Raw genomic sequence first — 26596 nt, 5'->3', positions numbered from 1 at the left:
TGACGAAAGGAACATATCCAATATCATTTGTGAAACGGTTATTCCATAACGGTCAACCAACTCTTGATGGCGTCCGTAAAATTTACGAAGGGATGATTTTAACAAATGGTATACTGTGAATAAATCAGTTACAGGTTAACACTAAGTTTTTTTTATACTGTTGAAACGGAAACGAAAGAGATTCTTAGAAAGTCCTTGTTTTGTATATTCATAGGCAAAGTTATTAAATAAAAACAACTAATTTGGTGCGTCCACTACTCTCGCAACTTGCAAGGGAGAAGGTTTGGTACCATTAAAACGTTTAATCCCGCTGCACCTATCCTAAGTAGGGAATCTGATGTCCAGTAGTTGTCGTTTGTTGGTGTGGTTCATAAGTGTCTCTCGTTTCTCGTTTTTTATGCAGATTATACCCTTGGTTTTCTCGTTTGAATGGTGTTACATTAGTAATTGTTTAGGGCCCTCTATAGCCAGCTGTTCATTGTGATCCAAGGTTTCGTGTTGAAGACCGTATCTTGACTTGACTGATGGTTTACTTTAATAAATTGTGACTTGGATGGAGAGTTGCTCTTTGGTACTCATACCACAACTTCCTATATCTACAGCAGTTTCATTTAGACTGTTCAAAGACAAAATCTGACCTGCGTGTTCAATAATCCACGATCCATCTGATCCCCAACCGGTAGCGAAAAGGTAAAGTCACAAAAATACTGAACTCAGAGGAAAATCAATTTGGAAAGTCCATAATCACATGGCAAAATCAAAATACCAACTCCTTTAATTGCTAGTGGTGATGGATCTGTCCAGTTAAATATAATTTCTGATCCGTCATTCGTTTCTGTTTCCAGTATGATGTTTCCATTTATTGTCCAACTAACGTGAAAAGCTCTGAATTTTGAACAGTCTATTACATCAGGAGTAATTCTTGTCAATTCAGGATAACTTTTGTTGTTTCGATGTAGTTTCGTCTTATTGTTTTAGCCGCACCTAATGATATTTCGTAAAAGTCCAGAGATTGCAGATCTGCCGCAGCAGATAATAGAAGAAACGCATTATCACACGCTTGTACAGCGAATTTCATGAATCTTTTTTGGACAGAATTTAAATAGTAGTTTTCCATGTTAATGTAATAATTGTAAACATCCTGGGTCGTCCGTCCACTTATTTGACCTCTATCTGGACTGTGTATCCATATTCCATCCAAAATATGTTCTGTTTAAATTATAAAATTGTAAATTGTACAAATACACAAACAAATAAAAAAAAATGTGGTAATCGTTTTCGGTTTTGAGATACGAGCTGTTGAAAGTAACAGCATGATATGAATACTATTACGGTGCTAAACATTCAAGTTGTTACTCGCAAATCTGTCTTCAACTTATCCCGTTTTACTGGTTCAAATCATGCACGGTGCACAACTATGCAATTTTGTAACACAAATTTTCATGTCTCAATCGCTTACACGATAATGTATGACATAATATTTCCTGGCTGAACGAATTATTAAACGATAATATGATTTTAGAGCATTATAATTTTTTTTTTGATTAGTAATCCACACGCACGGGGAAAAAATCGATCCAAACGGACGTATTTGTAGAGAGTCATTCATTCAACCTGTGCGACAAATATTTTAGTTCCAATGCACCCAATAATTATACGCTGCATGACCTCCTGAAATGGGGCATTCCAATATCAAGATTCCTAGCAATTATACCAATACTGTGTTAGGACGACCTTCATTGCACCATATTGTTTTAAAAAATAGACTTCAGGCACGATTAGAGTTATATAATTGTTATGTGGAAGAATAATGCTATGGGTACAACCAATGAAATTGCCTGGATCACCATTTGGATCAAATAAGCTTTATCATTTTATCACTTATGTCTGATCTTGATAAGAACAGCAAGATTCGTATAGTGTGCCGATTTTACTGTAAAATTATCAACACTTAGGTGATTTGCAATACACATGTTCATATCACAGCCTTATGCAAACTTATGATGAAAGGAAGGCTAGCAGACCTTTATTATGGTTTCCTGATTTTTTTCAGTTCAATCGACCAAAGCAATCTTAAAAATGATATTCAACTTGACAACTAACAAAATATGAGAAAAGATTCTATATGGAACCAATAATGTCGAAATAAAGGTTACGATTATACGCGACACAAAATTTAGTACCGAATAACAAAAGATAACTAAGCTAATTTCTTTGGACACACTTTCATTGAACACTTATAAATGTAAACGATAAATTTAATAACATACACTTATAGTTGAATGAAACTAAATGTTACCTGACGCGTTTGAAATAGACCATAACTGTCCTATTATAAGTATTGAAATTAAGTGAGAATATATACGTATTTATTTATTTGTAATATATTAGAAAATAGTAAATGATAATTTGTTACATTAAAACCAAAACGATGTAGAACGAAATAAAATACGGCAGTATTAGGGATTTTAATAAAATCTGTATACATTAAATTTTGTATGACGACGAATTGCAATAGTCGAAAACTGAAGTGCGTTTTTTTTTGTCACACTGAATTTTGTTGGCGGCATATATATGGTTTATCGTTTTTGTTGTTGATTGTGCTCGTGTTACTCAGTCCTGTTTTCTATGTGGTGTTCTGTAGGCTGTAGTTTGTATGGACACCTTTCCGGGGCTTCTGAGATCACCCCCAAGTTTGGTAGGGTTTGTGTTGTTTAGTCTTTTGTTTCTATGTTGTGTCATACCACTGCTTGTCTTTTTCATTTTTAGGCATGGCGTTGTCAGTTTAGTTTCGTTCTTTGAGTCTGATTGCTGCGGAACCGTAGCTCGTAGGTCCTTAGGTTTGTTTTGACTTTTTGCGGTATATGGTCCGCAAATAGTCAAAAAATAACACGAGGACCTACGAGCTACGGTTCCACAGCTATGAGTTTGACTGTCCATCTGTTATCTTTTGCTCCTAGTTTTATCAATTTATTGTTTTTCTTACTTTTTGCAATGTTTTAGATGGTCAATCGTCGAATTCTTAGTTTAAAACGCTCTTGTTACCTTGAATGTAATACATTTGGAGACTATTTATTTACAATTGCGTTCGAAATTTTGTTATATTCACACGTATTCACAGGTAATACAGGTTAATATAACGGTGATTCATAATAAATGATTTGAAAGTTTTTGATTTTCAAAACACATCTCTTTCAAATTGGATTCTCAAGTTGTATTAATTATAAGTGATCATGAGAAATCCCATTATAACCATATCGGCATTGTTCTGCTATAGAAACTTATCTGTCACTACATCCTAGGTGAGTAGGATAATCATAACGAGCAAATGATACGGTATGTATTCACAGATAAAGGTAATGGCTCAAATGAAAATGCATTGCGCTCAAATGAAAAGGCAATGCACGATAATTCAAATGTAATGCACTGAATCCTCGGCTATCATCCTCTTCTTTTTTTGACTCCTGAAGATTAAACTAAACCTAACCATGAGAATGAAAGATTTGTATTTTGTCGAATAAATGTAATTTCTACTTACATAAACCAAAAAGTCTCAGCACACGAGGAACCCATGTTACAGTGGTCATTATGAATTTCGATGATACATGGGTAACAGGTACAGATCAAATTTCTATGGCTCAGATATTTTTGCTTTTTGGTTAATTATACAAGAAATTTGCAATAAAAAAAAATTAATAGCATTGGAAAACTTATCATTCAGACGGGATGGTAATCAAACTTAAACATATCTTCAAAATAATCACAAAAGAAATATTAACTTGAAGTAGCATGCCTAGATCAATTGTTAAAAGTCCGTGAATTATGATCTATATCTCATAAAATTATAGATTCAAATATATACAAAGATGTTTTTTATAATATTTAAATGGATCTTACATATTTAATCAAATGAAATTCGTGAAGATTGCTCAAAGTGCACTTTACCATAAAACATGAATGAGAAAAAACTTAGACAAAACATTATAAACATAAACCAAGTTATAGAATTAAAAATGATATGTATCTATTTGAAATAGCTAAACATTATTGATGATTTGTGTACGAATATCAGGTAGACTCTTTAACAAGAATTTTTTAATCTTTTTCATATTTAGACTGCTGTATCTCTATTTTTGGCTTATTTCTGGAGACCTAAACATAGTCAATAATTACAAGTTGAGACAACTTTTGTCTAAGAGATTGAAATACAGAGAGCCACAGCTAATCAATTGGAATCAGAACTTCAAACTACTAATGGATTCTGTTGAGAGTTATGCAAAAGACTAGGCAAAAAGAGAAAAGGTTGAGGTTGATGGTCTTTCGGAGTGGGATAAGAGTAAGTAAGCTTGAAAGGGTCAATGAGCACCAAAGCTCCTTCTAGCTTTAATGACCCTCAGGTGATAGAGGAGTTGTATTGCCACCATGACAAATATATTGTCGTTCCAGCTGACAATATTGTTTTTTGTTTGCAAGAAACACTACATTGACTGCCTGATTAAGGAACTAGGGATAAATAACACACTTGGAAATCCTACATATACACTAGGTATGCTTACGAAGTAGGAGATCCTGGAAAACCATAAATCGGTTCTAATCTCCTGTGGTGTTAATCCAATAGAAGACAAGGATCTTCCTTCCTTATATTGGATTCCTAATCTTCACAAAAATCCGTATATGGAAAGATATATTGCAGGTTCTACCAAGTGTTCCACTAAACCCCTTTCTAAAGTTCTTACTGCCATACTCACTGCAGTCAAAGAAGAAATTCAGAAATATTCTGAAACGGCATATTCAAGAAAATGTGTTAATCAGATGAGGATACTGAATATTCAAAAGCGTTATTGGTGAATTTACAATATCAGTCATTAAAACATTGTTCCAACATTAAAACCTCTGATTTTTTTAATTCTTTATACCACTATTCCCCAAACTAAACTTAAAGCTCGACTGGAAGAACTCGGCACTAATGTTTCCTTAACATAACGGGCACTAGACGCTTTAGATATCTAGTGTTGGGCAGGAATTCAGCTTACTTTGTGAAAAATCATACAGAGTCAAGGAAAATACACCGAAGAGGATATCACTGCCATGCTTGATTTTTCAATTGACAACATATTTGTCGAAATAGAGGTTTGGTCTTCAAACAGACTATTGGAATCCCAATGGGTACCAATTGCGCTCCTTCACTTTCAGATGTGTTTTATATCCTATGAAGCATAATTTATACAAGGCCTTGTACAGAAAGGAGAAAAGAAATTAACATATTCTTTTAATTTCAACTTTCGGTATATTGGTGATGTACTGTCTCTTAATAATAATAGATTCAGTGATCAGTCGCCATCATGAGTTGATTGGCCATTATGACAAAAGTGTGTCAGAAATCATCCTCAGTCATAATAACCTTCCATCATTACCGAACTGAACAAAGTAATAACACGATGGGTAACGTATACGGTGCAGGAAATGCTTACCCTTCAGGAGCAGATGATTTCACTCCCGGTTTTTAGTTAAGTTCGTGTTAATTTTTTTTTATATATATAACTGTTGATGTAGATGTCCCTTGGTTTTGTAAGTCTTTGTTTACGCCTTGGTTTCGATTGTTATTGTTTTTGACATTTATATCTTTTACGTCTGTCTGTTTTGTTCATACAACGTTGTCAATATAATAGGATTTTATGCAACTTTCTTACAAGTACAAAGTTTAGCCAGCTATAAAACCGGTTTTAAGCCATCCTTTTCTAAATAAGAACATGCATGTTTCAAGTCAGGAATATGACAGTTGATATCCATCGTTAGATGTGTTTGAGCTTCATGATTTAAGGGACTTTCCTTTTTGAATTTTCATCGGAACTCAGTATTTTTGTGATTAACTTTTTTTAACTCGGTGTTTCAATGCAGTATCGAATGTATGTTCAAGACAGCAAATATGAAATTTAATATAATAAACTATATTAATACACAGGCAAATTGTGATTAATTAACCTTTATATATAAGTTGCAGGGTAACACATTTAGGAAAATAAGTGCAGTACTGACACTATTGCTTTGAATACGAAATAATATTAATAATAATAATAATGAATTCAACACATACATAGTTAAACATTGTTATCAAACCAACTGTTAATCTATACTATTAAACGAGAAGACCTCATGTTGGGTGTCGCTTCTCTTCCTTCCACAACAAATCAATCATCATGCCCGTGTGTCCTATAGGTAACATGCATAGTCGCATTTGTCATCCATTCTTATGATTATTCAGATTGAGTTATTTTAGGAGAAAAACGACAAAAAAGGAGTCCGGATATGAATCCGTCATCGGACTAACTTTTAGTCATAGATTAGATTTCCGGTTTGAAAGATGCACAAATAAAACCAATCGTATGATAGATAACTAAATGATGAAAAATAAATAAGCAAATCAAAGCGTTCTCCAAAGCATGGGGCTTACATCGCATGAACCACAACTATTATACCTCCTCCTATAGAGGACAATACTTATTTTTCGCGTTTATCTATATGTAAACTAAGATTATGATACTTAATATATAGAGACTCTCTGTATTCTGTCTACTGTTTTCTTTGAAATGTTTACTATTTACGCCTTTTTAAGGGGTCATACCAGCTGTATATATATATATATATATATATATTAAAATAAGTAAAATATTTGACACAAGTACAACCAATTAATCGTATGATGGATAACAAAAATGGAGAAAAATAAATAAGCCATTCAGAGCGTTCTCCATATCATGGTGTTCATATCATGGTGTTTAGATCGCAATAATCACAACTATTATTCCTCCTAAGAGAGGACAATTACTGTTCGCGTTTCATATCACGGTGTTTAGATCGCAAGAACCACAACTATTAAACCTCCTTAAAGAGATAATTATTTTTCGCGTTTACCTACATGTAAACTACGATTATACTACTTCAATATATAGAGACTATCTTTACTCTGTCAGGGACTTTTTATGTTAGTATAGAATGTCGGCCCTGATTCTGTCTACTGTTTTAGTGGGAGATATTATGGACATAATTGTGCAAATCGTGATACAAGCATGAAATTTGGTATAAAGGTTAACTAAATGATACTAATAAAAAATCCCCTGCTGGCCAGAAAAAAAAATCATTTTTTCAAAATGGCCACCACACATTTGAGAATGTCGTTATAACAAAGTAGCCATTATTTGTTAATCCTTTGAAATGTGTGTTATATGTAAAATCCATTGTTAGATTTGATAAAAAGCAAATGTCAGTTCATAAATAACGACTAGACAAAACATTTATGAAATATTTGGTCACTTCCGGTTTCAAAATGTCGACAAAAGAGTAAAAAATATCGATTTTTTTTTTTACTTTTAAGCAAGTTTACAAGGGATTTTAAACCTTGAAAGATGTATTATGTATAATCCAATGTAAGTTAGGATAAACGTTAAAAAAAGATCCTTAGTACGACAAAATAACACATAAATGAAGAAAAATAGTGGTTTCCGGTTTCAAATTGGAGACAGATACGTAGAAAATATTTTAATAATTTTCAACAACTTAACAAGTAATAACAAAAGCATGAAATACAAGCATGAATTTGGTATAAAGGTGGAATAAATGATAATTAAAAGAAATCTGGTGCTGGCCATCAAAAATTTCCATTTTTTTAAGATAGCCACCGATCATTTTGCAAATGGCGTCATATTCAGTTGGCTACATTTCATAAATCCTTGCAAGTTGTGTAGTAGGTATAATCCGATGGAAGTTTTTATTAAGCGTAAATAACAGTTCCAAAAGTACGACAAAACAACACATAAATGACGAAAAAAGTGATTTCCGGTTTCAAAATAGAAGCAGAATTTTTGAAAATGTATTTTTTTTTATAATTTTCATCAACTTAACAAGTGATATCACATTCTTTGTTAAGATTAAATGCCTAGTTTTGTTAGAAAGACAGGTTGGTTATCTTATAATTATCTGACAGTAGCCAATAAAAAACTCGTAGAAGGAATGACAGAACGGTAGCATTTACAGTCACAAACAAAGCTGGATTTTTCGCCTCCTCATTTCAAAAGTTCCCGACAGGCGATTGCAACTTTAACTGCAGCCGAAGAAGTCCATTTTGGTTTCCAACTGTCATCGATTTTTTTTCTTTCACCCAACCGCAGTGTTCATGAATTGGTACATAAATCAGGCTGAGCTCAAACTTATCCTCCTTGGTACGCTGCTCTTTGGATGCGCTCCAGAAAAAATAAACTTTTGTAGGCAAAACCACATCACAATGCCCCTGCTTCCTGGGTAAAATTTACATCGTGTCTCGTTATCAGCAAAAAGTGATGTAACAGTTGTTCTGTCATACATGATGCAAACAAATGCTTCTTTTATGTCCATGTATGTGTCTTTTTACTTAAGCAAAGAAACAAGTACGTCCCTTACATGTTGAAATACTTCCCATGTCATCCAAACTGACCTATTCCCTTTCCCACGAAAATCCGACAAAGTGTCACATCCACCGGATTTATGAATGAAAGGAAGAGTAGCTACACGAGGACCAAACACATTTTATATATCACGTACTGGAAGCCATCAAAAGTCTTCATTCTTGCCAAAACCTATTCCCAGTTTGTTCCACAATATGTTTGGAGTGCTGCAATTCTTAATACAACTACCTCTGTGTCGGTGCTACTTTAAATTACCGTCTTACAACAATTTTCATAATCATGCCGAACATGGAAAAATATTCGTATGTCTGCTTCTCCATGCTTACAAGGGGTAGCTGTAAAGTATCTTTATTAGTCTCTTAAGAAGCATTTCTGTCGGCAAGACACTTGGAAAAAACGTTTCGTTGTCATCTTCATAGAGAAAACTACCACAGAACCCAACTTTTATCTTCTCACATCTAGCCTTTCAATTATTCATTTAGGAAACATTTAACACTATGTCTACTCCTGAATACTCAATGCAAGATTTTAATTAAAGCCGTATGACACAATTGCAAAATTATCCAATAGTGTTGCCCAACAAGGTGGCCTAGAATTAACCATTACTGCCCCATCAACGACAAATGCGTCAGAATTTGGATCTGCAAATGTTTCAAGTTTATCCATTTGCAACGAAATCCGAAGACAAAAAAGGAGGAGCAGTTTGTCTTTATGGATTAAAAAATATTCCAAATCAATTTGTCCACTGCGACAAGAAATAAAAGTCTAGAAAAGATATCTAAGGTTCTCTAGCTTTGATTTTTACAAAAACGTTTACAGTTTTATTTTACCGACATAATAGGAAGTTGTTCTTTTTGATCTGGTTATAAGAAACCGGTTCTCCTTCGTTTTGCATTTGCTTCAAACGATCTTCAAATTATTTGCCTTTGATCTTTTAAAAGAAATCTTTTTGTGTTTATGGAGTCGTTCATCTATTAAAGAATGACTCAAACCACTAGATCTTGCAAATTCATGTGATAGTCTACTGACTTCTGGTCCAGCTACCATCAATACGTCTAAATGAAGTCTACGGTTAAACATATGACAACACATCGCCCTTAACCATTGCATTATTTGGTGTTTTTTTGTCTGATCAATGGTGCTATAAGAAAAATATATGTTCTGGTCTTATACGTACAGTGACATTATCATTTTCAAAACCAATTGCCACCTGTGGGTGATGTGAGAAAAGGGAAGCCATATCTTGGAGAAGGTCGCTAGCAATCGAGAATATGTTACACGTTCAAGACATATATAAATACGGTATCATGCTTTATATGAACTGTTTGTACAAAATCTGACTCATGAAATGAGCATACTACCAAATTTACAAGAAGTTCTTATTCTATAATTGAACGCCAGGAATTAAACTGTGGCTATATTTTCTTACACCAGTCTATCAAAATATTGAACGTCACACAGTCATGACATGATTATAATTTCTGTGTTTAGCTTTCTTAAGCCGAAATATACCATTCAAGCTAAAACACATAGAGTTGTCTGATGCGCGTGTCTAGTCTTAGGTACATTTGAACATACATACAATAATATACCGTTCTAGGTGTTGCAATATTGGTTTTAGTGAGGACATATGTCCATCTACTTTCACGTAATATATTACCCAGAATTTTATAACAAGTCATTTCAATGTGAAATCCACCTCACATGACGGAAAACTTATCTTCTCTGTACAAATCAGACAATTCCTACGAAATATCCATTACCAAAAGTGCATTCACAACATTTTCCGTCTTATCCATCAAATACCTGATCATTGCAACTGAATGGGCTTGTTTTTAAACAGTGGCATTAAATATTTTACACTTACTTGCTTTTTTGAGTAATGAGATGAACTACGATTTATACCACTGAGTTTGACCTGGTAATGCATACAAATCACTTATAATGTCTATAAATAATTTGCGCATGCGCAAAATTGTTAAATCATGTGTGTTATAACCTTGAAATATGTTATCAACCCAAATCATAATATCATTGAAAATCCCAAATCACTTAATATTTTATTGTAAAAAAATAAAATGTTTTTAATGAATTTTGTTACATTTTTGCGCATGCGCAAACCCTGTATATGTCAAATACTCATGTCTAGTGAATTATTCACATGTAAGGAAGGTAGCTACCAAACCTGACAGCTGTTTTTTTACTAAAAGAAGGTAAACGAAAAGTTTTCTAGAAAAAAATAAGTATTTTCAAACTGAAATAATCGCCATTTTAGAAAACGGTGGTGGCCATCTTGAAAAAATGATTTTTTTTAATGGCCAGCAGTTGTTTCTTAAAAAGTATATAATAATAATGCTTTTTGTAAATTTTCATGCTTGTATCATCATTTGCACAATTCCCTCGATTTTGCCTGCTAATATCTTCCACTATAAGGGGTCATACCACTTGCATATCTATACTATTAAACGAGAAGATCTGATTTTTTTGTGTCGCTTCTCTTCCTTCCACAATAAATCAATCATCGTGCCTTTTTATCCTTTAGGTAACATGCATACCCGCATTTGTCATCCATTCTTATGATTATTCAGATTGAGTTATTTTGGAAGAAAAACGACAAAAAAAGAGTCCGGATATGATTCCGTCATCAGACTGACTTTTAGTCATAGATAAGACTTCCGGTTTGAAACATGCACAAACAAAACCAATCGTATGATAGATAACAAAAATGAAAAATATATAAGCCAATCAGAGCGTTCTCCATAAAATGGTGTTTAGATCGCAAGAACCACAACTATTTTACCTCCTTAGAGAGAACAATTATTTTTCGCGTTTATCTACATGTAAACTACGATTCCACTTCTTTAATTTATAGAGACTCTCTGTATTCTGTTTACTTTTTTTTATTTAAAATGTTTACTATTTTTACGGGTCATACCAGTTGCATATATATTAAAATAAGTAAAACATGTGACACAAGTACAACCAATCGTAGAGCGTTCTCCATATCATGGTGTTTAGATCGCAAAATCACAACTATTATACCTCTTTAGAGTGGACAAATATTTTTCGCGTTTATCTACATGTAAACTACGATAATACTACTTTAATATATAGAGACCCTCTGTATTCTGTCAGGGAATGTATATGTTAGTATAGAAAGTCCCTGATTTTGTTTACTGTCAGTTTCTTTAATATATAGAGACTCTCTGTATTCTGTCCACTGTTTTCTTTCAATCGTTTACTATTTAAGGGGTCATACCACTTGCATATATATTAAAATAAGCAAAACATGCTCAACTTCATCTTAGACTACCTCGACCAAAAACTTTTACCTGAAGTGGGACAGACAGACGAGACGAACGGACGTACGACCGGACGAACGAACGCACGGATGCACGGACTAGAAACATAATGCCCATAATTGGAGCATAAAAATTAATTGTTAAAAGGGAAAATAGTGATTTGGCAAAAATGAAAGTAAGGTAGAGATTAGAGGGAGGCAGGACCATTTTCAGGGCGTCGGGATCGGGTGTTTTTAAGCTCGGAATTTGGGGATTGATCCTTACGGGATCCGGGAATATATTTTTCGATTTCGGGATATGAATTTCTTTAAATTCTGCATCTCGGGATTTTGGGATCAGGACCCCTCCGACAACCCCTCATATTAGCATAAGTCGGTATTAGTCATTTATGTATATATGATTAAAATCCTACCATTGGCATGTTAATAAGGCTAAAAAAAAGCGGTCAGTCTGATGGATTGTCATAGAAGCATATTTTTTAGACTATAATAATGGTCTATATATAAGCAGTTACATTTATTTTATGTTTGAAATTGTGCAAATTTTTAATTTGATTTGACTTTTACCAAAAGTAGCAGTGTAGCAAAGGAGAAAAATCATTCTGGTCGTAGGCCAGAAACACGAATATAATTGAATTTAACAGAAATGAAACAAATATCGGACTTTGGAAAAAGAGAGAGGGCTTTTGATACCTTTTATGTTATTCGGTACGTACGTGTGAGCCAAGGATCCGCGTTGAAGGCCGTACTTTAACCTATAATGGTTTACTTTTTAAATTGTTATTTGAATGGAGAGTTGTCTCATTGGCACTCACACCACATCTTCCTATATCTATAGTATGTTTTACAAAAAATCATTCTACAACAGTTCATAAGCTGTATATGCCCGCGATTTCGCGGGTGTCTTCTAGTAAAGATTTAAATCTTTTGATTTCTTTTTAAAATTATAGTTTCCAGTAGTGTTCATCGACATAAATGTTCCCGTGTCATTCCTTAAAGCAAAATTTTTTTAATTCGGATGCTAGTAAAGCGTTATACATGTAATATGAAAACGAATAAACCGTTTGAGGTCTAAACTTGATTTTAAACTGTGGTTTCTTTGATAAGCTTACACATAATTTATAAAATAAAGATAATGATTTACTAGTATTGCTTTCAAAATTTGTTTTAGTTGAGTGCATTATCAATATAAAATTCAAAATAATGACGTGCTTCAGTCAATACTATATTTCTAGTACAAAATCACACAAGTAATGCTTAAATTTAATGTTAAAAGTGTTATTATAAATTACTACATATACGATAACAACAAATTAGAAAATCTTTCACGTATGCCGAATAAAGACAACAGTAGTATACCGCTGTTCAAAACTCATAAATCCATGGACAAAAAACAAAACAAAAACGGGGCATCAAACCAAAACAGAGGGAAACGCATCAAATATAAGAGGAGAACAACGACACAACACTGAAATGTAACACACACAGAAACGGACAAAGCATCAGACAAAATCCCACGAGAATAACAAATATAACATCAGGTATGATTTTTCAATATAGCTGCTGTAAAAAATAAAGCCACACACACATACATACAAACACAAATTATGATATCTAAAAAATTTATTGAAACTATTTGTTAACGAAAAATAATTGTCAGGATAAAGAGGAGCATTTAAATGGATTACCCAGAATATTAAAGGGACAACATGTAATGAATATTCGTGCCGCATTGTAAATATTCAACAAATATCTGCACTGGAACATAACATTAAGTCAGAGGTAATACGTAACATATACGTGTAATTCAGTTCTCAGACAAGGTATATACTGTGACATTCCCGGCTTAGGGCTTATATTCCCTTCACCTTTGGCTCAGGGGATAGAAACTCTAAGCCAGGAATGTCAGTAAATATCCTCTCTGAGACCTGAATATATAATATAACGTAAGTAATGGAATAACGACCAAAGGAAATTTCAAATGGACGGATACAAAAACAAACAAAAGGCAATTGCAAACTATTATATTCCCTATGATATCAACACGCAGTGAAATCGAACTATCAATAATCCAACATCTTCAGTTTATTCTTCAGATGAATCTGAAATAAACTAGTGCTCAGGAGATTCTGTTTTTGTCATGTACTATAATCGCGAAATACACCTAACTTGTCTAAAAACCACAAAGTCTTTCCCATTTCACTTGATTTATCCTATACTGAAAAGAACATCTTTTCCTGTTCAATAACACAGCCAAATATTCTTTCGAATAAGGACGCATTTCCTCATTAATTTTATACATCAAATTCAGTTATTTCTTGGTCATTCTCCGGAAATATTATGACCAATGGATCAAGGGGATCTACAAAAATAAAAAAAATAAATGATTTAACAGCATAAATCCAACTTTAGTATGATTTTAATTGACCGTAAATACAAACATATTCCTATAAACAAAATCATTTAGAAATAGAAATATTGTCCTTTATTCCATCACCATTATACAACCGGATTATTTAGTGAAGGTTTCGTACAGCTGTTTCTTTTTTTTCTTTTATAACAGTAAGAATTTCAAATGATGCGAGGTGCTATTCAAGGACAATATGTCTACAATCTACATTCAGTTGTTCATTCTTAATTGTAAATTTAGGTAATTCATTTTATCTCTGAGTTTTATTCAAATAGAAGTAGATCGTAAAAAATGTTTTTGTTTGTTAAAATGTTAAAAACTCATTTTTTGTGAAAACAAAACACAGATTGAATGATTTAACATCATATTTTATCGAATTATTGACTGATGATGCAGTTATAATGTTTGTGAGGAAGACATTTAAAAATCTGGTTCATTGTATATATGTTTTTTTCTTCTTCTGGAAAACCTTAACGTTCAGTTCGTCCCGTATCCATCGAGTGTGTAGACAATATCACAAGTGTACACGAACCCATTCATAAACACCTGAAATATATTTCCAAAAAGTAAATACCTTACTTCGAGGAAAATTCATAACGGAAATATGCAGTTACGGTATACCGGTATATACTCTTTTTTTATTTTTCAAATACGAAATTACAAACCGAATCCAGTATCACTACTTCGTTTTGTTTTAGGACTGTCTTGGATCGATATTTTTCCATTTACATCTTTTTCTGTCCTAACGACTAAAGAAGAAATGAATAGTATTATACGAAGTTTCTTAAATAATGTATACAATTTCTGTTATACTATTGGTGTGAAGTTAGAATAAAATAAAAATCCTTGTTTTTGTTTGTTTTCTTATATACTTTTGGTATGTCAACTGATCGAGATTTTTAAGAGTAAGCGGGTTGAAGTCTATTGCAAACTGTAATGCATCATATTTCTGCGGCAGTGGAAAAATATTTTTCATAGTTTTATTTCAATTTTTAGTGTTGATGTTTATTTTGAGGAAGAGTTTATAGGGAAAATATGTTTCTAAATTATTTGAAACAAAATGTTATACTAGGTAAAATACACTTTTCTATGTCTCTTGTTTTTTTGTAAAGATATGACTGGTAAAGACATTTTTATTACGCGATAATGGTTAAAGCTGAATATTGAAAAGAAAATATATCATCCATCGAAACGTAGTTTTCTTTTTAAAATGTAACTCGAAGGGAAAACGTCTTATTGATGATTAGTTGATTTCTTTATATGAAAAAAGTAAAATAACAAATATATACAACTCAAACGAAAATTCAAAACGGAAAGTCACTTAATACAGGGCAAAATCAAAAGCTCATTCACATCAAATTCTGAAAAAAAATCTGTCCTTTTCCCATTATGGTACAAGCATCTCATAATTCCAAAAATGGTGGATCAAACCTGTGTTTGTATCTAACTAAACGTCAAATTTGCACACTTCATTTGCTTGAAGGTCGCGTAAAATGTTATTTTATATGGACATCAATGTGATAGTAAAACAAACAGAAGTAACAGTGGCAACGTTAAAAATTGCAGTCAACGCCTAAAATCTTTACTTCAAGACCGTCATGTATAATGTGTGAAGTTAATACTCGATATTTATCCACAAGGCATTCGTATCTTCTACTGATTTTTTTTTAGAAAATAGACTAGACTTTCTTAGGCATTTCCATAGTTCATTAACTTTTGATAAGGCACTAGTGACGCTTGATAAGTTTGAGTAGCGGCAGGACGCGATTGAATACTGTGCGTTATGAAAAGTGTATCTCATATCGAGGTGAAGTCGGTATTTTGCTGCTAACGGGGGATTTATAATTTCTCGGTTTTGTGTTGTAACCCGAATTAAATTTCGCTTATTTGATTTCTGAGTATTGAACTGAAGTTTACAATTATTGCTTTTATTTGACATATATTATTTGAGTGATGAGAGAGATGAGTGAAATTGCATCTTTAATTCCTAATTCTGCAGGATATCGTAAAATCAACTACAGAGGAACTCATTTTATTCGGAAAAAGGTAAAATAACAAAATTACTGAACTCCTAGGAAAATTAAATACGGAAAAACCCCTATCAAATAGTAGAATCAAAAGCTCAAACACTGAAACGAATGATTAACAACTGTCATAAACTGTCATAAACAGTCGGCTGGTTGTCGCTTTGACATATTCACCATTTCCTTTCTCAATTTTATTATAAAATACATATACTACGTAAATATGATATGTTGTACGAATAGCAAAAAGGCCAAACAACGAAGACATATTATATTGAAAATGTTATACTTCATACAGGAACTTCTTAGGAAGAAAGATAAGAAGTTAGCAATATCCTTTAACTCTACTTTTCGCTATATGGATGATGTTCTTTCACTAAATAATTCAAAATTTGGTGACTTTGTGGAACGCATTTATCCCGTCGAGCTAGAGATAACGGATACTACAGATATCTTGACATATCTTGACTTACATCTAGAAATTGACAATGAGGGTCGGTTGAAAACAAAACTTTACGACAAAAGAGATGATTTCAGCTTTCCAACTGTGAACTTTCCATTTCTAAGTAGCAACATTCCAGCAGCACCTGCATACGGGGTATATATCTCCCAATTGACACGATATTCACGTGCTTGCATTTCCTATCATGATTTTCTTGATAGATGGTTGCTGCTTACAAGGAAGCTATTAAACCAAGAGTTCCAAATGGTGAAGTTGAAATCATCCCTTCGTAAATTTTACGGACGCCATCACGAGTTGGTTGACCGTTATGGAATAACCGTTTCACAAATGATATCGGATATGTTCCTTACGTCGTAACAACAACCCCTTTCCTTTCATGAATGTAACCTTCCGATTTAAACTATTAACCGGATTTGTTATCACATAAGCAACAAGACGGATGCTACATGTGGAGCAGGATCTGCTAACCCTTCCGGAGCACATGAGATCACCCCTAGTTTTTTGGTGTGGTTCGTTTTTATTCTGTAGTTTTCTATAGTGTGTCAAGTGTGCTGTTGTTTGTTTGTCTCTTTCATTTTAAGCTATGTCGTTGTCAGTTTGTTTTAGATATATGAGTTTGACTGTCCCTTTGGTATCTTTTGTCCCTCCTACATGTGTTAGGTGTTATCCAATTGTTAAATACCAAAATATAGCGCTAAGTCGTTGAATTAAAAAAAAACAGTTTAATTCAAGAACACCTTCTGATTAGTTAACTCTTTTCAATATGGAAGTTATTGGATATGGATGTTCATAAGAGCGTGTAATGTTAGAGGCAAGCATTGACAAAAATTACCAAATTTTATCGGTATTGGGAATAACAAGGCAATGGCTACGCCAACAATGATATATGATTCTTCATCTATAAAGAAACAAAAGCATATTGAACAAACAAAAATAATAATCAACGATTGTTACATTTCATCTAATGATTCTATTTGCAGGACTAAAATGACTTTAAAACAAATAAGGAAAAGCTAAATATATATATATATATAAATGATATGCAAACATTACCAATATTTATACTTATTCTAATATATAACTAAGGAGAAGTTACTTGATAATTAATCATTATACTAAGAAAAGGTATTATCACTTAAAAGATTATGTTTAAAATCAATACATATGAGGTCAATGAATTTTTGTATTTTTAATTAAATAAAATGTGTGAAGCCTTTTTCCTGCTAAATATAAAAAATATTATCTCATCAAAATAAATATTTCTGATGAAGTTAAAGAACAGTTCAGTTTCTTTCTAGATACACATACATTTTGTGATATTTCTATTGGTCTGCTCTATTATAATTTATAATCGGAATTACAAATACGAGTTAATCAGTACACACTATAACGAAGTATTTAAAAACATAGCAACATACACCGCATGTTGTGTGTGTTTTTTTTTTATATCAAATCAAAAGCAGACGTTACCTTTACAAATGGTATCATCCATTGCACCTTTTATAATCGGTATTAGAAACAGGATCAAAATTATTAGAATTATGAACATTCCAATCAATCTTGTTGCTGTAAAGGGAAAACGAAAATTTATAACAGAAAATTGAGACGGAAAATGTGTAAAATTCATGACAAAAAATATCTAAATGCAATTGGCCTTTTAAATAGCTAAAACAAAGGTAAAATATTTGGTGAAAAGAAACAAGACGAGTGGTATGCGTGCCAAGGTGACAACTCCTCATTCATTATCCAATGTGTAAAACGTAATCAATCATAGATCACAGAACGTCCATGTACGCAAAGCCTTGATGCACACCGAACAGCAAGCCATCAAGGTCACTAAAATGACTACTGTAATGTTCATTTCAAAATTTTATTGAGACCTTTACCATTGCACGGTGCCTCATTGGCCTACTAAGTCTAAGAAGTCAATCAACTGTATCATTAACCTGTCAACAAAATGTTACGAGTTCGAACCCGGGCACACATACGTGTAGAAGTAAACTTAGACCGACACAAAATAGCATACTATTGCTGAAAGTGGCGCTAAACACCACTCAATGCAATCATGAATCAACATCGAACAAAGACTTATGTGTCAAATGTTTTGTGGACTTCTTTTGAATAAATAATGGAATATAACGCATGAACGAGTGAATATTGTAACCATTAATGACATAAAACAGAAAAGACATGTACAATGTAAATGATTTAGTATTCGATATTTGGTAAAAAAAAATTTATTCAAGAGTCCTACGTATATTAAAAACTTACGAATGCAAGAATCTCATTCAGAGGTAAAAAAAATTATAAAAAAAAATGAGAATAATCCGACGTGTGTTGATGTGTTTTAATTCGAACTCTACCTTTCTGTGTCCTGTAAGTTATCTTAAATATTGACCTTATTAACCTTGATTATTTAAAAGCAAATTACATATTATTTTTTATATGTAAGTAAGAAAAATGCTTTGTTTCCCTACAGGTAAGTATGACCACAGTAAAGCAGCGTTGCATTCATGTACCGTACATTCTTCATTGTTTATAATATACCTGTTTTGTATTTTTGGAGTTTCAATCTAGTGTTTTTCCACAGTGTCTTACATGTACTTTCTACAAAAAAAAGGAAATCGAGTATAAAAAAAATCAAGTCGCTTCGTATATAACATGTATAAGCAGATTAAGGTTTTGCATCTCGAACTAACCTTTATCAAATATTTCCATATTACATATTAAAAGAAGATGCGGTGTGTATGCTGCAAAGAAACATCTATTCACAAGAGACCAAATGACACAGAACTTTTGAATTAACGAAAAACAATTATCAAACACAGCAACAAACAAAACCACTGAATAACAGGGACAGTCACAAACATACAGCATGTTCCGGGGTTGAATATGTAAGCGGGATCTTACGCTTCCCTTAATCAGGGACATGTACAGTGTTGTCACAGTACAACGAACTATAAAAATCAAATATATAAAACTCATGAGATGGATACAAATATAAATACATCTAATTAAAACACAGAGTGAACGTGGCAAAGGCATATAATAGATATTGTCTGTTTTCTGTACAAAGTGTGGAGTAGTGTTGTACATTTGAGAAATGAAAATAAGCTGCACCGGATATAACTCGACCTCTTGCAAGTGCACTCACGTATACATGTGCATTGATAAGACATAAGAAGATGTGATATGAGTGTCAATGAGAGTACCCTCTATACAAGCCCCAACTTGTAAGGGTAAACCAGTTTAGGTAAAAGTACGGTCGTCCTAAGACTTTGATTGATTAAAATACATTCGAATACGACTAAAACAATGTAAAAGTAAAAGTTCGACTTTGTAACTTCTATTGCATGAACTCATTTTTAAACGTTTACAGATTTTGTAAACCCGCAATAAGTTATCAGACGTACAGACATCTATTTGCATCAGACTGATTTCTTTCCGACACAATTTAAAAGATTTTATGGAGAACTTGTCATGATAATGACTGAAAATTAGAGATTATTAATAATAATATTTAAATGCTTTTCGAATTGCCACAGCTGGCTTACGCAAAATATTTGAAGGCCTATTTTGAATTTTTCTAGCGATTTTCTTATTTTAAGGTAACGGATTACCTTAGCCGTATTTGGCACACCTTTTTGGAATTTCGGGTCATCAATGCTCTTCAACTTTTTATTTGCTTGGCGTAATATCTATTTTGATCTAAGCGTCACTGATGAGTTTTTTGTAGACGTAACGAGCGTCTGGTTTATTAAATTATAATCCTGGTACCTTTGATAACTATTTACATTACTGAATCGATGCTACTGGTGGTAGATGTTTCGTCCCCGAGGGAATTACCAGCCTAGTAGTCAACACTTTGGTGTTGACATGGTCATCAAGAATATGGTCATTTTCAAAAATTTCCTGTTACAAAAAATTTGAATTTGTCGAAAAACTTTCGAAAAAGTTTTTTCTTATCTCAGGAATAGATTAACTTAGCCGTATTTGGCACAACTTTTTGGAATTTTGGGTCCTCAATGCTCTTCCACTTTGTACTTGTTTGGCTTTATAACTATTTTGATCTGAGCGTCAATGATGCGTCTTGTGTAGAAGAAACGCGCATCTGCCGTATCAAATTATAATCTTGGTAGCTTTGATAACTATTGGACTGTATACGTAATGATAACATGGACAATGTCTGCAAGACTTTTAGATTTAACGGATTATCTTGACAAGCCAACGTAATATCGTCTAATTTAAAACCGAAATGGCGCTTATAACTTCTCAGTCCAGATTTCAGAAGAAATATTTTCACCTTAATTTTGTATGGATTTATCGGTGTAATGAAGGGTAATTTCTGTATGTTTAAACATCTCTCTTTTCGTACATATACAAATAGTATTTGCTTAAAAGTCCACATTTTATTTTTAAGGCAACCCACAATTGTTTTTTGCACAATTTAGAAGTGTTCTTTCTGAAATAAGTACATATTTGTCGATAAGAGAAAACAAATATCCACAACATCTGTCTCTTCAAAATGTTAAATACCGAAAAATGTACAGCTTTAAATTTCTCTAATAAATGCACTTTCGAACTGATGATTTTATTAAACCTGCTTACAGTCTACTTTTAAAAAACATGACTGTCAATATTGTAGTTCATGAAATGTAAAATTCTTACCTACGCGTTTTCCACGACAGGTTACAAATATGCAAAGCCAAAAATATACAGGACAGGAAAAACCAATCATTGTATATGCGAAATACGACTGCCAACACCGTGGATCTTCAATGAAAAGGAAATACTACTAGATGAAAACATACATAAACTTCTTGTTAAATTCTAAATTCTAACATTGATGTTTAGTATAACATTTGTGGAATTTTGGTCCTCAATGCTCTTCAACTTTGTACTTTATTTGGCCTTTTTAACTTTCTGGATTCGAGCGTCACTGATGAGTCTTTTGTAAAAACAAACCGCGCGTATGTCGTATGCACACAAGTTAGTCCTGGTATCTATGATAAATTTATTTTAGGATTTTTTCTTCGACTTTAATATGAGTATTATGACATATGTCAATAGTATAGAAGAAACAATTTATTTGTACGTTTCTTTATGCTGAGTGGTCTTCAGTTTGAGTGCTCTGTTTTTCTGTCACGTTGTGTTGTCATTTAAGCAATATTTTTTATAATTGCCAATTAGCAGGAGATTTGGATAACATTACAACCAGGTTCGATCCACCGTTTTTGTTTTCTTAAAATGTCCTATACCAAGTAAGGAATAAGATAGGTGTTATCAAATAGTTCGTTTGCATGTATGTTCGTGTTTGTTTTTATGCACTTCAGCATTTATGTTGTTCCGTTGTTTTCCTTTTATAGTTAATATGTTTGTAACCCGGATCACCGGTATACTTTAGTTGCCTTTTTTATTATTATCGACGATCCTTGATTCCCTTTACATACCCTCTCATTGAAGAATTATGTTATAAACTACTTAAACTGTTAAAACAGATAGAACAAAGAATAAGCATGCATATTGTCGATGGTGTGTTATACTTTAGATAATAAGTGACTGATCATAACCATATGGTTTACGAGGATTTGTTCACGGAACATGGTGGCGGACGAATGCAAATTCCAAGTTGATCACCCATTTAAAAATATCAATAGGTATATTGGACTGCATAGTTCTTACGTTTTTCATGTTATAATCATTTTAGTTGTAATCTTGGGCAGCATATCTGAAACTAAACGCTGGTTCAAACCACAATGAGCTGAAATATTTACTAAGACCAAAATGAAAGTCGATCGAAGATACAAACTCAACTCTGTAAATAAAAATATTTATTCCGTCCGTGGAGAGCTGATAATATCCACATGGACAAGATTTTAGGCCACACCTGAACAAGGATAAAAGTGTTTGTTTTGGTCGAAACACATTCCTGTATGTTCAGTAGATGTCATTTTCAGGGATGTGGCTATAAGTGTTTCTAGTTTCTCGATTTTTATATTGATTTAACCTTTGCTTTTCCCGTTTGAATGGTTTTACACTAGTATTTTGTGGACACCTTTATACTTGTTGTTTGTTGTGGGCCAAGGATTCGTTATGACGAGATTAATTGATCTAAAATGGGATACTTTTACAACTTGAATGGAGAGTTGTCCAATTAGCACTCATACCACATCCTCTTATAAATTAATTTAAAAAAAAATACAAAATGTTTCAAATTACAGCAACTGAACGGATTATACATTTACCAACAAAGCCTTCAACACCAGTGATAGTAATGCTATCAAAGGCTTCGTTGGCTTCATAACACAGATATTAAGGTGGTATGGGAGTCTAAAATAAAAATGATAGAATTTGTGTATACTTTGTCAAAATGTAGTATCTATTGATACATGTTCAAAAATATTAGAAAAATGATAGGTCACCGCGCATTTTCTCAAGCTACAGGTTGTGACAAAATGACAAATTCTGTATGGATTATACAGGAAAAAACAATATTTTGTTTATAGAAACTAAACAAATTGATAGAATTGTAAAATAAATTAGGAAAAGATTGCTTTCAGACAATGCTTTGAGAATATCAAAAGAAAAGATAGGGTCACCGTACGTTTTTTCCGGCTAAAAGACAAAATAGGAAAATTTCATGTAGAGTCCAGCAGAAAATGCACTGTTTTAGAGTTACCTCCCCTTAAACTTCCAATTTGAAAATATTCAAAAACTACCAAAATAATCTACACTTGTAAAAATATTAATATTTCTATGTTATATTCTTATAAATTGGTTCTTTTAAATGAAAATTCACATTAAATATCTGCATTCCTGCATCAAATTTTGCTAACTTGATAGATAATATGGACCTTAGATTCTCTGTTTTTTACAATCCAAGATGGCGAAAGACACCCATACCACCTTAAGTGTATAATAACTGCATTTTATATTTTTTTTGTTCTCTATCTATTTGCTTTATGATCATTTGAGAAGGTAATGTAACTTCTGTTTAAAAATAGTTCGGTATACTTCAATGCAGTAATTTAAATCATACCATGTACCTACCTTGGATGTTTTTCGAATCTGTAAAGTAAATATAATCGTTTTGTTTTATGATATTAGTAAAGGTTCATTTTAAACAAATATCTAAAGTTTACATACACACGAGAAAGAGTTTGCACATCAGATGTTTATCGTGACTTGTTGCATGCGGAAATAATCTACATTTTTTCCCTGATGAATCTATATACATTTTTAAATCAATAAATCGAATATGACGCATCCGTGCTGGCGTATTTTGAAAAACAAGTCGAAGGTTTAATGCCATACTTTCATAATTTTACTTTCTTCTTAAAGAAAAGATTTTTAGAATAATTTCAAAGATATGTTACTGTCGGCATTCGGAGGAAAAATAAACTGACTACTAGCATATCATGTATATAATTACATGAATTCAGAATAGTAACGTTGATAGTTGCACTATCCCTGTTTGTTCCATGTTTACACTCCCAACGTCCATTGAAATGCCTGTCCATTTCTCCTTGAATTCGTAAGTATGTTATATTTGTCAAAGAATTTTGCATAATTTCTGTGTTATTGTTGGAGGCAACACATTTTGGTGTTGGTCTAGGGTGAATACAAAATCCTTGCTCTTGCTGTCGGTTGTTAACAACTACAACCCCAAACCTTAGATTGTTGACTCTGCATCTTATATCAAGATAATTATTTTGCACAGTCCACGTCAAGCAGATTTGAATATTACACACATCAGTGCCTGTAAAATATATTTTTATAGCAACATAACTTAAATTATTTTGAAATATGCTATGCAATAAAAAAAAACCCATTGTATTTGTATTCAATTTTAATGAGGACATCTCTCATTTGAAAATTTAAGAAAATTCGAATCCACCACACACATCAAAACCTTTCTTTACCGTATGCCCTTTTAAGAGAATTGTGATATAACAAAACTGAATAAGTGTTAGCACATTTGAATTGTAAATTCATAACATTGAAGACTACTCGCTTGTAGTTAATAAATTTCTCAAAATGACCGTTTTAGATCTAGATAAATATTGGTTTCCTAGTGAAAAGGAAATATAGAATACACAAATTTGACTGGTTGGTGAATATAAAATTAAATGTTTTAAATGTTTAATTATCGTTGACAATTATATAAGTTAAGGCTGTTGTCTGCTCTATGGTTGTCGCTTTAACACATTCACCATTTCCTTTCTCAATTTTATAAGTTATATACTTCAATAAAACGACATTTTAAAAGAAATAGTTACAATTTAACTACTATTACAAAAAGTTGTATGCATAATATTGAGCAAACATTAGGAAAATGGTCGGCAATTCAATAGAAATATCTAACGAACCTAGTCACGCCTGCTGACTCGAAAACGCAGTTGAAATGAAACTAAAAATTATTTGCAGTATACAAAATGTGGATACAATGTCAGCCTCCAATTCGTCGAGGTAATTTTTTCAATCACTTTACCAGAAAATTAAGGCAGGAAGTTGTACATGAGATTATCATCCGTTCATTTCATAAAAAATAATTGAATGAGGAAATAGTTTTTTGGATTTCAGTTTTCAGATTTAATATTTGATTTATCAGATTCGTACAACTAAATAAGCTATCATGATCTAGTGTTATTTCGCATCTGTTTTTTTCTATATCGTCTATGTTCATAGCTAGTCATTGTGTTATTGGTTAATAACTAAGTACTGCCCACATGTCGTCGGTCAGCGACGTTCAAGTGTTTATAAATTATATGATAAAAGTCATTAACCGTGAAATGTTTATATTCTGTGGATGTAAATTATCAAAACTTTCTATTGTAAAGCTGAATATAAGTTTTGATGGAAATATGATATTTGTAATATTACTACCCAAGAAAAATATATTTAATGCACATGTATGATGGCTTACAAAAAATAGATACATAATTGACACATACATGTAAGTTACAGGGATGAACTAGGAAATCACGTGTTTCTCGTTATCTTTCTTGTCATGAATTGGTACATCACCAAACACTTAATTATAATAATGTGTATTATTTTGTATACTACGTAAGGTAACGAGATCATTCATTTGATGGTGTGGTACTTTTATACTTGGCGTTGTCAGTTTATTATCGATTTATGAGTTTGACTGTCCCTCTGGTATCTTTCGTCTCTCTTTTATAATAGGAATATTTTGTTCTTGCAAATTGATAAAATTATGAAAAAAGCGTCGATAATGATATATCTCTTCAGGATATAAATGATATCGAAATTAAAAATATGGTCTTTCTTTACCTGTTATCACAGCAGCAAGAATTAACAGAAACATAAGGTCCATGTTGCACGTTTTTTTCTCTGCAGTTGAAATTATTCTACAATTGATAATTATAAAACTGTATCTGTTACTAATAAAATCATTCGGAATTTATTAATGAACAAAAATAGTAAAGGGGCATTTGCTACGAAATATGAAAAAAATAGCATATGACAGTATGGTTCAATCATTATAGTCCGTCAGCTGGTAAGGTAAAATTTCAGTTCTGTGATACACCCCACGGTACCGCATTTTTTTTGGTATAATCTAAAGAGTAATGTCTGAAGAATATTTTAAGAGGTGTTAGACTTTTAAAACGTATCAAAAAGGGGTCAAAAGAGGTCTTATTTAAGAGTATATAAAAATGTTTGATTAACAGATATAAACCGAAAAAAAAAGAATAAACAAAGTATTCGGTACTATTTCTCTTATTAAATTGAATAGATCATATCTAATTAATACGGAGGCTAATTCTTATTTAATTTCAAATCGTATAGAACCAAGAAAAAAAGGGGAAGGGTAATATCCAAAATACAGGATTTTGAATGAAACAAAGCATGCATACTAGTTGCCTTGATAAGAACAGGTATATTTTTACATTGAAACATAGAGCATCAAGTAACTAGAGGCAGTTGAACAAAATT

General features: G+C 32.4%; 1 protein-coding gene across 1 annotated transcript; it reads right to left on the bottom strand.

Annotated features, from left to right (window-relative positions):
• Positions 1-14033: 14033 nt before the first annotated feature.
• Positions 14034-26012, bottom strand: LOC134701996 (uncharacterized). Its single transcript, XM_063563107.1, has 8 exons — positions 25934-26012; positions 24069-24395; positions 23687-23704; positions 21305-21409; positions 19184-19243; positions 17469-17534; positions 14815-14898; positions 14034-14101 (listed from the first exon to the last, which is right to left on the bottom strand). The coding sequence occupies exons 1-8, from the start codon at positions 25974-25976 to the stop codon at positions 14034-14036; spliced, it is 771 nt and encodes a 256-aa protein (XP_063419177.1). The 5' UTR covers positions 25977-26012.
• Positions 26013-26596: the final 584 nt, after the last annotated feature.

The sequence above is a fragment of the Mytilus trossulus genome, unplaced genomic scaffold (assembly GCF_036588685.1).
Source record: "Mytilus trossulus isolate FHL-02 unplaced genomic scaffold, PNRI_Mtr1.1.1.hap1 h1tg000373l__unscaffolded, whole genome shotgun sequence".
Lineage (NCBI taxonomy): Eukaryota > Metazoa > Mollusca > Bivalvia > Mytilida > Mytilidae > Mytilus > Mytilus trossulus.
Note: the sequence above shows the minus strand (reverse complement) of the source record. Positions and strands in the feature narration are given on the sequence as shown.